The sequence below is a fragment of the Ctenopharyngodon idella genome, chromosome 8 (assembly GCF_019924925.1).
Source record: "Ctenopharyngodon idella isolate HZGC_01 chromosome 8, HZGC01, whole genome shotgun sequence".
NCBI classification, from domain to species: Eukaryota; Metazoa; Chordata; class Actinopteri; order Cypriniformes; family Xenocyprididae; genus Ctenopharyngodon; species Ctenopharyngodon idella.
The window spans coordinates 32534317-32546833 of NC_067227.1; the positions used below are offsets into that span (position 1 = coordinate 32534317).

The window sequence follows — 12517 nt, forward strand, 5'->3', positions numbered from 1 at the left end:
ATTATTTCTGTAATTCATTTGAAATAAAATGGATGCATAAATAAACGCAATAAAGTTAAGATGACTAGGTTAAATTAATGACCGTTACCTGGCCAGCAGAGGCAGGTATACTGGTTAACTCCTTCCTGACAGGTGGCACCATGCTGACAGGGGTCCGACACACACTCGGGTATGTCTTCTTCACAGAAAGAGCCCGTAAATCCAGTGCCGCTGCAGTCACACTCATAGCTGTGATTCAAAACACAGTGTCACTCATCAGACTATCAAACACATCATTTTACACACTAGCTGTGGTTTAAACCGTTTTAAAGGACAAACATCTGTAAACATTTACGTGTTTTAGTGTTTACAATTCAATGATGTACAAAAAGCATTTAAACTCATTCCATTTAGCTAAAAACTCCTTTAATATTTCTATCTTAAATGCTTCAGATTGAACCACATTTATTCACTTTTTATTTGAATACTGTTAAAGACCCCAGTGGTGAAAATCAAGTTTTTAAAGTTGTTTATATACTATATTGCCAAAAGTATTGGGACACCCCTCCAAATCATTGAATTCAGGTGTTTCAATCACTTCCATGGCCACAGGTGTATAAAATCAAGCACCTAGGCATGCAGACTGCTTCTACAAACATTTGTGAAAGAATGGGTCGCTCTCAGGAGCTCAGTGAATTCAAGCGTGGTACCGTGATAGGTTGCTACCTGTGCAATAAGTCCATTCGTGAAATTTCCTCACTACTAAATATTCCACGCTCAACTGTTAGTGGTATCATAACAAAGTGGAAGCAACTGGGAAACAACAGCAACTCAGCCACGAAGTGGTAGGCCACGTAAAACCACAGAGCGGGGTCATCGCATGCTGAGGCGCACAGTGCGCAGAAGTCGCCAACTTTCTGCAGAATCACTAGCTACAGACCTCCAAACTTCGTGTGGCCTTCAGATTAGCTCAAGAACAGTGTGTAGAGAGCTTCATGGAATGGGTTTCCATGGCCGAGCAGCTGCATCCAAGTGTAATGCAAGGCGTCGGATGCAGTGGTGTAAAGCACGCCGCCACTGGACTCTAGAGTAGTGGAGACGTGTTCTCTGGAGTAACGAATCACGCTTCTCCGTCTGGCAATCCGACGGACGAGTCTGGGTTTGGCGCTTGCCAGGAGAACGGTACTTGCCTGACTGCATTGTGCCAAGTGTAAAGTTTGGTGGAGGGGGGATTATAGTGTGGGGTTGTTTTTCAGGGGTTGGGCTTGGACCCTTAGTTCCAGTGAAAGGAACTCTTAATGCTGCAGCATACCAAGACATTTTGGACAATTTCATGCTCCCAACTTTGTGGGAACAGTTTGGGGATGGCCCCTTCCTGTTCCAACATGACTGCGCACCAGTGCACAAAGCAAGGTCCATAAACACATGGATGAGCGAGTTTGGTGTGGAGGAACGTGACTGTCCTGACCTCAACCCGACAGAACACCTTTGGGATGAATTAGAGCGGAGACTGGGAGCCAGGCCTTCTCGCCAACATCACCGCCTGACCTCACAAATGCACTTCTAGAAGAATGGTCAAAAACTCCCATAAACACACTCCTAAACCATGTGGAAAGCCTTCCCAGAAGAGTTGAAGCTGTTATAGCTACAAAGGGTGGGCCAACTCCATATTAAATCCTACGGATTAAGAATGGGATAAGTTCATGTGCACGTAAAGGCAGGCGTCCCAAAACTTTTGGCAATATAGTGTATGTCTATGTGGTGTTTTTAATATGCTTTAAGACAAACCATGTGCAAATTCAACATCACTGATGAGTATTTTCTCCTTAAAACTGCAGACAGTCTAAAAAACTTGGTTTGAAACCGCCCGTTTTAAATCAGTTTCTGGTTCAAACATATATGGCTGAATTAAAGCAATATTTCCACTTGCCATAGTGTAGCGTTTACTACAGCTGAACGAGTAGATCAGGTAATCCGAGCTGCTGTGATTGAGTGGAGGCGGGGACTAATTTGCATATTCATGGTTCCTGTAGAATTCAACCAATCAGATGACAAACCTCAGATTGATCAAATACGCTCACCTGTTGATCATATCCAGACACGTCCCTCCATGTTGGCAGGGTGAACTTTCACATTCGTTGATGTCCAGCTCACAGTTAATGCCCTCGTATCCCGGCACACACTCACAGGTGTACAGACCCACGTGATCGTGGCAGGTGGCGCCGTTCTGACAGGGGTCCGCCTCACATTCATCAATGTCAACTTCACAGTTCAGTCCTGCAGGACGATTCAACACACAGACATTCAGACTGGGCAGTGTACTGGCTTGTGCTGACTATGATGTTGTATTTACAATATAACATTAACACTATTTTTTAGGACATCGCATATCTTATGATGGTGCCGTATGAATATGATAATCATTCAGTATACACTAGTACCAGTCAAATTTGGACAAGCTTGACTGAACTTTTTGCATGATCTTTTTTAATATCTTTTTAGATGCTGTTCAAAACATTTTTCTGCTTAAATGTCTGAAATTGTTTTTGTAGAGCAATATAAATTGTCTATGAATATATTCTTTATAATTATTAAATAATTAATTTTAAATAAAATGACTGAGAGAACATTAAAATTTTTTAAAGAATTGTTATAAATAAATAAATAAATAGATTTTATTTGCATTTACATTTTATTTAATTAATTAATTCATATTTCCAGTACACAAATATAGCAATATTATAAAAGAATGATTCTAAATAAATAAATAAATAAATAAATAAATAAATAAATGCAGGAAAGTCGACTGTGAGAATGTTCAAAGAAACTGAAATATAAAAAAATTTCAAAATAATTATTATAAATAAATATTTGCATTGAAGTCGGCTGAGAAAATATCAAAGAAACTCAAATATAAAAATATTTCAAAATAATTATTATAAATATTTGCTTTGAAGTTGGCTGAGAGAATATCAAAGAAACTCAAGATATTTCAAATATTTCAAAAATAATAAATAAATAAATAAATAAATAAATGCAGTAAAGTTGGCTGAGAGAATGTTCAAAGAAACCCAAATATAAAAATATTTCAAAATTATTATTATAAATAAATAAATATTTGCAGTAAAGTATTTTTATTTGTTCAAGATTTTTTTGGTCACTATATAATTCTCATATATATTGATGACTTTATTATAATTTTAAAATATGGAAAATAGTCAAAGCTGAGCAGACTCTTCTAATACTTATAAGATAAAATAATATGCTTTAGTTCTTTCCAGAGTCTCATGTATTATAACCATCTTATTTTGTAACCGAATATTTTGTTTATTGTCTTCATGATTGTAAATGTTGTGTTCTTTGTTGCAAAAATAAAAAAAAATCATAATAATAAAAAACTTTTGACTGGTAGAGTATATTAAAGTACCTAGATTACAGCCACAGTATGTGTGACAGTCCTTACCTGTAAACCCAATGAGACATTCGCAGATGTACCGGTCCTTCCCGTTGATGCACGTCCCGTTGTTCTCACAGGGTTGGGATGCGCACTCATTGATGTCAATGTCACAGTGGTAACCTTGGAAACCAGGTACACAGTAGCAGTGATACACATCAACACCGTCCTGACAGATGGCGCCGTTCCTGCAGGGCTGCGACACACACTCGTCGATGTCTTCTTCACAGTTTTGACCCTGAAAGCCCGGCGCACACCGGCACTCGTACCCGTCTGGTGCCCACACACAGGTGGCGTTATTGTAGCACGGGTCATCCGCACAGTCTCGCACCTTCGTCCTGCAGTCGTCCCCGCTGTATCCGCTGGGACAGTGGCAGGAATATCCGTTAACTTCATCCACACAGTAGCTCTTGACCCCTGTGCAGGGGCTGCTCTCACATTCATTGATGTTCTGGGTGCAGTTGGGTCCGTCAAACCCGTCGGGACACAGACAGGTGTAGTTCTCCGTTCCTGGAGTGCTGATGCATGTGGAGGGACAGCCTGCATTATCACACGGGTTGTATAAAAGCTCACAGTTTACTCCTGCATATATAGGCGGCGTGAGGTGGCAGACACACAGGTATCCGCCCAAGCTAGGTACGCAGGTGCCGTTGTTTCGGCATGGAGATGACAGACACACATCAGACGTGACGGTGCAGAACAAACCTGCGGGTACAAACTCTGATTAGAATTAGAAAAAGCTGTCATCATTAAGAGATGTTTCTATACAAAGTTGACTTGCATACACACACTGTGGGGACAGTCAGCCTAGAGCAACCCGAGGTTAAAGGTCAACTGTGTGGGAGGTTTTTATGTACTTTCTCACATCCCAGTTGTGCAAAGCAGGATTGTGCACTAAATCAAATCTGAACTGAGAAAGTCCCAATTTAATAATCCAAATATTAATTTAGGTAGCAAACAGAATGCAGAAATGCAATCTGAATGTAAGAAGAAATAAAATAAATTAATTTAAATAAAACATATGAGTAAAAAAAGAAAAGATAGAACGATAGATAGAACGATAGATAGATAGAACGATATATAGATAGAACATTAGAACGACAGATAGATAGATAGATAGATAGATAGATAGAACAATAGAACGATAGATAAAGAGAAAGAATGAACGATAGATTGATAGACAGATAGAATGAACAATGGATAGATATATAGATAGATAGATAGAATGAACGACAGAATGAACGATAGAACGAACGATAGATAGAATGAATGATAGAACGAATGATAGATAGAGATAGATAGAATGAACGATAGAACAACAGAATGAATGATAGAACGAATGATAGATAGATAGAATGATAGAATGAATGATAGAACAAACGACAGAACAATAGATAGAACGAACGATAGATAGAATGAATGATAGAACGATAGATAGAATGAACAATAGATAGAATGAATGATAGAACGAACGATAGATATAGATAGAATGAACGATAGAACGAATGATAGATAGAAAGAACGACAGATCAATAGAACAATAGAACGATAGAACGATAGAATGAATGATAGATAGAACGATAGAACAATAGAACGATAGAACAATAGAACGATAGAACAATAGAACGATAGATCGAATGATAGAATGATAGAACGATAGAACGAACCATAGATTGACAGAACGAATGATAGAACGATACATAGATAGATAGAACGATAGAACGATAAATAGATAGATAGATAGATAGAACGAATGATAGATAGAACGAATGATAGATAGAACGATAGAACAAACGATAGATCGATAGAACAATAGAACGATAGATAGAACGATTGAACGATAGAACAATAGAACGATAGATAGAATGATAGAATGAATGATAGAATAATAGAACGAATGATAGAACGATCGATCGATAGATAGATAGATAGATAGATAGATAGAACGAATGATAGATAGAACGATAGAACAAACCATAGATCGACAGAACGAACGATTGAACGATAGAATGAATGATAGAATAATAGAACGAATGATAGAACGATCGATCGATAGATAGATAGATAGATAGAACGAATGATAGATAGAACGATAGAACAAACGATAGATCGATAGAACAACAGAACAATAGATAGAACGATAGAATGAATGATAGAATGATAGAACGAACAATAGAACGATAGATAGATAGATAGATAGATAGATAGATAGATAGATAGATGTTTGAAATATCAACTACATAATTTTATATTTCATCATCAGGGTGGAAGAATATTTCCCAGAATTCCGTGTTGAATTTCCAATTCAAATTCCGGTTCAACTTGTGTGTTGTGGCCAATTCAACTCAAATTCTCTCATGAATTTGAACATTGTTTAGGGAATCCCTGCTTGTCTAACCAGCTGGAGATTTATCCTCTATACCACACCATCCACTGCGTCACGAAGTAAGAGTAAGTGAGGACAGTATAGAAGATTCACCCTAACAGAGCTCTAGCACACCTAAAGCCTCTTAAAGAAACTTCACACGAGTGTAGACGAGCTGCGTATGAAGCACACGAGACCTGATGAACCTGAACTCTGACTCGAATGTTACCAGAATCTCAGATGAGAGCTGCACGGGCCTGAAGCGACATTCAGGACGGGTGCAGTGTATGACAGCACTACTAAACATACACATCGGGCTGGTAACTGGAGATTTAGACTGCGATTCCAGTGGGATAAAGGGGCTTTCGTCCTCACTATCACCTCCACCGGCAGATGGGCGTGCGGCATAACCGTCTTACCAACTCTGACTTAACCTCCGCCAGATGCTCCATCAATGGATTGTGTCAGCTCGACCGACCACCACTCACTGAGACTAATCCGTCCTCACGCACGTGACACCTAAATATACCTGTCAATCATTCACAAAGCCTCAATAACAGCCTGAGATGAAGTTTAGTGCTGATTACTGGTGATTCAGGTTGATGAAATAATTTGAGAAATCACTACAAATGTCCTACTAAACTCTAAAAACAAGTCTTAATATTTTACATTTTGCTTCTTAAGGAAATTGATTTTGTTTAAAGGATGTTTGGACTTTTTTTTTTTTTTTTTTTGCAGGAAAACAAGCCAAAAATACTAATTAAGTGAAGTGAAGGACATCAGTCACTTTCAGTAGACGAAAGCAGGGAGAGAAACTGTGTCAAGAGGTCTAGTAGTGACTGTGAATGACCTACAGTCTCCTCTAATCCAGGATCATCTGGTCTGAGAGGAGAGAGAGAGAGAGGTGAGCTTTACAAAGAGACTTGAACACTGACCTGAACCAACACAGTTCTTCCGTACATTGTCAGCCACAGCTGTCAATAAAAAGAATAGATGTTGTTGTTGTTCAAATAAAAGGGGAGATCTGAAGTCTAGACGGGGCAGGCAGAGCTTACGGATGGGCTTCAGAAGCTTCACTTTAAAATAAAGTCAATTGAAAAACATCTCAGAGCAGGAGAAGAGTGCTCAAACCCCCTCAAAGAGATGTATGGTATGAACCCTCAGGACAGAAGACTGTATCAGACCCCCGTCCAGAGAAAAACAAGACGGGGGCCACTATAGATCCTTTAATAAACACATGCCATTCAGTATTATTTGCTTCTCTACAACCCAAAAGCATCTAATCAGCAAACTCAACCTTTTAACATGGATACTGGGTGTTTTAGTGCTGTCAAATCGATTATCGCAATTAATCGCATTTAACATAAAAGTTTGTACATATGTAATATACGCGTTTACAACCCGAATTCCGGAAACGTTGGGACGTTTTTTAAATTTGAATAAAATGAAAACTAAAAGACTTTCAAATCACTTGAGCCAATATTTTATTCACAATAGAACATAGATAACATAACAAATGTTTAAACTGACATTTTACACTTTTATCCACTAAATGAGCTCATTTCAAATTTGATGCCTGCTACAAGTCTCAAAAAAGTTGGCACAGAGGCAACAAATGGCTGAAAAAGCAAGAACTTTTGAAAAGATTCAGCTGGGAGAACATCTAGCAACTAATTAAGTTAATTGATATCAGGTCTGTAACATGATTAGCTATAAAAGGGATGTCTTAGAGAGGCAGAGTCTCTCAGAAGTAAAGATGGGCAGAGCTGTGAAAGAGTGCGTAAAAAGATTGTGGGATACTTTAAAAACAATGTTCCTCAACATCAAATTGCAAAGGCTTTGCAAATCTCATCATCTACAGTGCATAACATCATCAAACGATTCAGAGAAACTGGAGAAATCTCTGTGCGTAAGGGACAAGGTTGAAGATCTTTATTGGATGCCCGTAGTCTTCGGGCCCTCAGACGACACTGCATCATGCATCGGCATGATTGTGCCAATGACATTACTAAATGGGCCCAGGAATACTTCCAGAAACCACTGTCGGTAAACACAATCCGCCGTGCCATCTGCAGATGCCAACTAAAGCTCTATCGTGCAAAAAGGAAGCCATGAACATGGTCCAGAAGCGCCGTCGTGTCCTGTGGGCCAAGGCTCATTTAAATGTAATTAAATAATGGTTACAGTAGCTAATTTAGGATCAACATTCAGTTCTCCATCTACAGTATTTTCCAGTATTTAAACTCTACGGCAGACCCATAAACAGCCATTAGAAAAGAGTAAGTGACCCTAATACTACAATCCACACAGATAACTGCACACAAACATATATTACAAACAACCTTGAGCTGAAATCCCAAATCCTGTTTTGATTAAACTCTAAAGCGGTGTGTAATGAACACAGGTACAGAGAGTCTCTTGCTTGAAGGCATTTCTGTTTCTGTCATGTTGTTTTCTTTGCCATACTTGGCCAAAAATATATTGCATATTTCAACCAACTGCTGTTATTACCAACTCTCGAACAAATTGCTATTGCTTTAAGTGAGAATGCGGATTGTACGCAGGTGAAGCAGGATGTACTATCCAACTTTTAATATTATTTTAAATGTTTTTTTACATATGTGTCTAGAAGAAAACCAAAGGACATATCTGATCTCGTTTTTTAATGATAAAGGAATTACGTTAAAGTATGTGCTGCTCCTGGACTTTATCAAAAACTCATTCTGACTTGAGAAACACAAAACAGCACCCATTATTGTGTGCTTTAATCCTCGCAGTGCTCTTGTTGGTGTAAAGGAGGACTGCTGTGATCTTTAACCCGAGTGAGTTATCTGACCCTGACGCCCTGTGACCGCTCTGTGTCCGACAGCTCTCAGAGATGAACCTCCTCTGAGCCGCTGCAGAGAGACGGATGATCCAGAGACTGGTACAGACTCTCACGAACAGGAGAGAGAGACCAGGGAGGAAGCACACACACACACACACACACACACACACACTACCATTCAAAAGGGGTCATTATGCCTTGTTTTTCTAAACTGATTAAAATTAATTATTCAGCAAGGATGCATTAAATTGATCATTTTTGGTAAAACCTTATAAAACCTTATAAAATAAAATAAAATAAAATAATATTATATATATATATATATATATATATATACATAAACTCCTCCAGTTGGAGTCTAAAGGATGTGTTTTGAGTCTCACTTCATCTATTTTATCTGAGATAAGCGAGTTCCGATGCAAATCCAGGAAACATCCCTCTATCCTGGAAAACACAAACAAATTTCTGGAGATGGGTTTAATGTAACTAAATACTTGGAAAACAACAATAACTCCATGGAGAAAGAATTTTACATGTTGTTTTCAAACACAAACTGAGTCCATCCCTTCATGGTCACGGCTTCATCAGAGCTTAAAGATTCAATGCAGCACATTCAGTCAAAACAAATGTGAGCTGCTATTCCACACAAAGAGTGAAGTGGCAGCGCTCTCCGGCGGGGTTTCCATGGCGATGGTCAACTATGCCGCACGTCTTGCCCTGCGCTTTCAATCTGCCCAAAAGTACCCAGGATTCAGGCTTCCCGCAAGTGCAGAAATGGGTCACAGCTTCATTAGGGTGGAGCTCCCGAAATCACTTACACTGAAACTCCCAGCAGAACAATGAGACACACTCATCCGAACGGCATGACGACACGCTAATGTTTCATTCATAAGCTAATAATGAGGAACTGTGACAAACAGCTCATTAGTGGCAAACATCATGTTTACTATTGCTCAAGATAACGGAGTGTGAATCATCCAGACATGAATGATTCCTGCAGTCATGTGTGTTATTTTAGTAAGTGATCAGATGCACAATTTTCACCTTCTGGACTAGAAAACAGGCGGGAAAAATTCCACAGATGGACATTAAAGGAGGAACCTGAGCCATATCCACCCACAACAGCCTAGAAACCACCTAGCAATGCCCTGGCAATCATCCACAACATCCTAGAAACAACCTAGCAATGCCCTAGCAACCACCCACAACACCCTAGAAACAGCCTAGCAATGCTCTAGCAACCACCAACAACATCCTATAAACCACCAAGCAACGCCCTAGCAATCATCCACAATATCCTACAAACAGCCTAGCAATGCCCTAGCAACCACCCACAACATGCTAGAAACCACCAAGCAACACCTTGGCAATCACCCACAACATCCTAAAAACTACCTAGCAATGCCCTAGCAACCATCCACAACACCCTAGAAACAACCAAGCAACGCCCTGGCAATCATCCACAACATCTTAGAAACAACCTAGCAATGCCCTAGCAACCACCCACTACACCCTAGAAACAGCCAAGCAACGCCCTAGCAACCACCCACAATGCCCTAGAAACAGCCTAGCAACGCACTAGCAACCACCAACAACATCCTATAAACCACCAAGCAACGCCCTAGCAATCACCCACAACATCCTAGAAACAGCCTAGCAATGCCTTAGCAACCAACTACAACACCCTATAAATCACCTAGCAATGCCCTAGCAACCAACCCACAACACTCTAGTAACTAAAAAGCAAAACCCTGGCAACACCTGTGAAAAAAGGGCACTTAATTGTATTAAATCTGTACTATACTTCAAATCTTAAAAGTATATATAATATACAGATAAGATAATATTAATACAACAGAAGGCCACGTAAGTGCGCTTAAAGAGAGGAGACTTTCATGACCGTTTCTTCACTCATTTAAGAAGTGCACTTTGTAATAATGTCATATTAAAATACATGACGTTCAAGTTTCATTAGGAATGACATTATATAAATATAAAGTATATTTTAGTTTACCATGATTGTCAGTACATCCGGCTAAAGCGTACTTCTTTTCCTATCATCCTAGCATTGTGGTGGTGATCTACAGAAAGTTTTCTTTGTAATTCATTCTCAAACAATAACACTGTATAAGACACCAATTAAATGACGCATTTCTAGAGTTTACATCCAAAAGCATGTTTTCATGCCCCTCAGCCCGTGTGACAGGAGCTCAGCAGCAGCTGAATGAGTGTTTGTGTGAATGCTGATCGTGTGTCTCAGTGAGGGGCTTCTCTGATTATCACTCATTCTGAACGATCTGACGGCCAGCTGGCTGCTCTTGTCCTCTACATGCGCTAATTCACAATTACTGCACCTCTTCTCTTACGACACCCCCACTCCAACTCTCTCTCTCTCTCTCTCTCTACAGGACAAAACAACCTGCCATCTGCAGATGCCGGACCTCATCATGCAGAACTCTTCACAGAGCCACTTGTTGCACTGAAGCGTTTAATTACAGGCTATAGAGAACCAAAACAAAACATACATAAAGTCTAATAATAATGCTGCTGTAGGTCAAGTAGTGTGACATGCAATACTTTATTCAAAGCTATAATTTTTTGAGTTATAATGATGCAAAATTTATGAACATGTTATACATGATCTACTTGTTTTCTACGATAAGCTCAATAAAATGTTTTTAAAATGTCAAAAAAATGTTTTTAAAGTCTCTTCTGCTCACCAAGGCTTTTTGATCAAAAATACAGTAAAAATAGTGAAATATTTTTATAATGTAAAATCACTGTTTTCTATGTGAATATATAGTAAACTGTAATTTATATCCAGTGATCAGAGCTGAATTTTCAGCATCATTACTCCAGTCTTCAGTGTCACATGATCCTTCAGAAATCATTCTGATATGCTGATTTGCTGCTCAAGAAACATTTCTGATTATTATCAATGTTGAAAACAGTTCATATTTTTGTGGAAACCATCATACATTTTTTTTCTTTTCATTTTTTGAATAGAAAGTTCAAAAGAACAGCATTTATTTGAAATATAAATCTTCTGAAACATTATAAATGTCTTAAGCATGTCATTTTTGATGCATCCTTGCTGAATAAAAGTTTTAATTTCTTTAAAAAAAGACCCAAAACTTAAATATCACTGAACCACACACGGGTTTTCATTACTCAAATGAGCTTTAGATTTGAAATCATAAAAAAAAAAAAAAAAGATGTGTCTTACCCAGTTTGAACATCAATGACAGCAGGGCTGCTCTTTTATATCGTAAATAAATCCGTCCAAACTCCATGTCCTGAAGTGATGCTCTAAACCTGCGGACACTTGTGTAAATATTCCCACATCATCATCGTGATTTCATCCGGCATGAGTGAAGTTCTGTCTGTTATCCGTGTCTCTCTGGTTCACTTCGCTGCTGGTGATTTACTCTCCTGCGGTCTGATGGAAAACACGGTGTGGATGTTTCCCAGTGGAATCCTTTATCCTGCTCCTAACAAACTCCCGTCTGCTGACGCACAATCTGTTAAATCTCCATCTCTGTCTCTCTCTCTCTCTCTCTCTCTCTCTTCAGGAGCAGATGGTCATTACCTCTGACCACTTTTACATGACCTTCAGCACAAATGAGTGTTAGTTTAAGCTAATTCAGCTGTTAAACCTGACAAAATTGAGGTAGTTTAGTAGAGAGAGAGAGAGAGAGAGAGAGAGAGAGAGAGAGAGAGAGAGAGAGAGAATGTTGCATTTGTTCACAATTTCATTTAAATCATTATTTCATATAATCTCTCAATATGAAATGCATGAAAGATGCAAGAATAATAGTGATGAATAATAATAAAACAATAACAATAAATAGAAAAAGTTGTTTAAAGTAGTTTTAGATGAAGTTGAACCAAA

General features: G+C 38.8%; 1 protein-coding gene across 1 annotated transcript in view; it reads right to left on the reverse strand.

Annotated features, from left to right (window-relative positions):
• Positions 1-12243, reverse strand: part of crb2b (crumbs cell polarity complex component 2b) — a 31854-nt gene extending 19611 nt beyond the window's left edge. Inside the window, exons 1-4 of the mRNA XM_051901821.1 lie at positions 11852-12243; positions 3443-4138; positions 2061-2256; positions 89-228 (exon numbers count right to left, since the gene is read on the reverse strand). Of these exons, the coding sequence (XP_051757781.1) occupies positions 89-228; positions 2061-2256; positions 3443-4138; positions 11852-11918 (1099 nt within the window). The 5' untranslated portion in view covers positions 11919-12243. The remainder of the gene's footprint in view (positions 1-88; positions 229-2060; positions 2257-3442; positions 4139-11851) is intronic.
• Between the last annotated feature and the right edge of the window lie 274 nt (positions 12244-12517).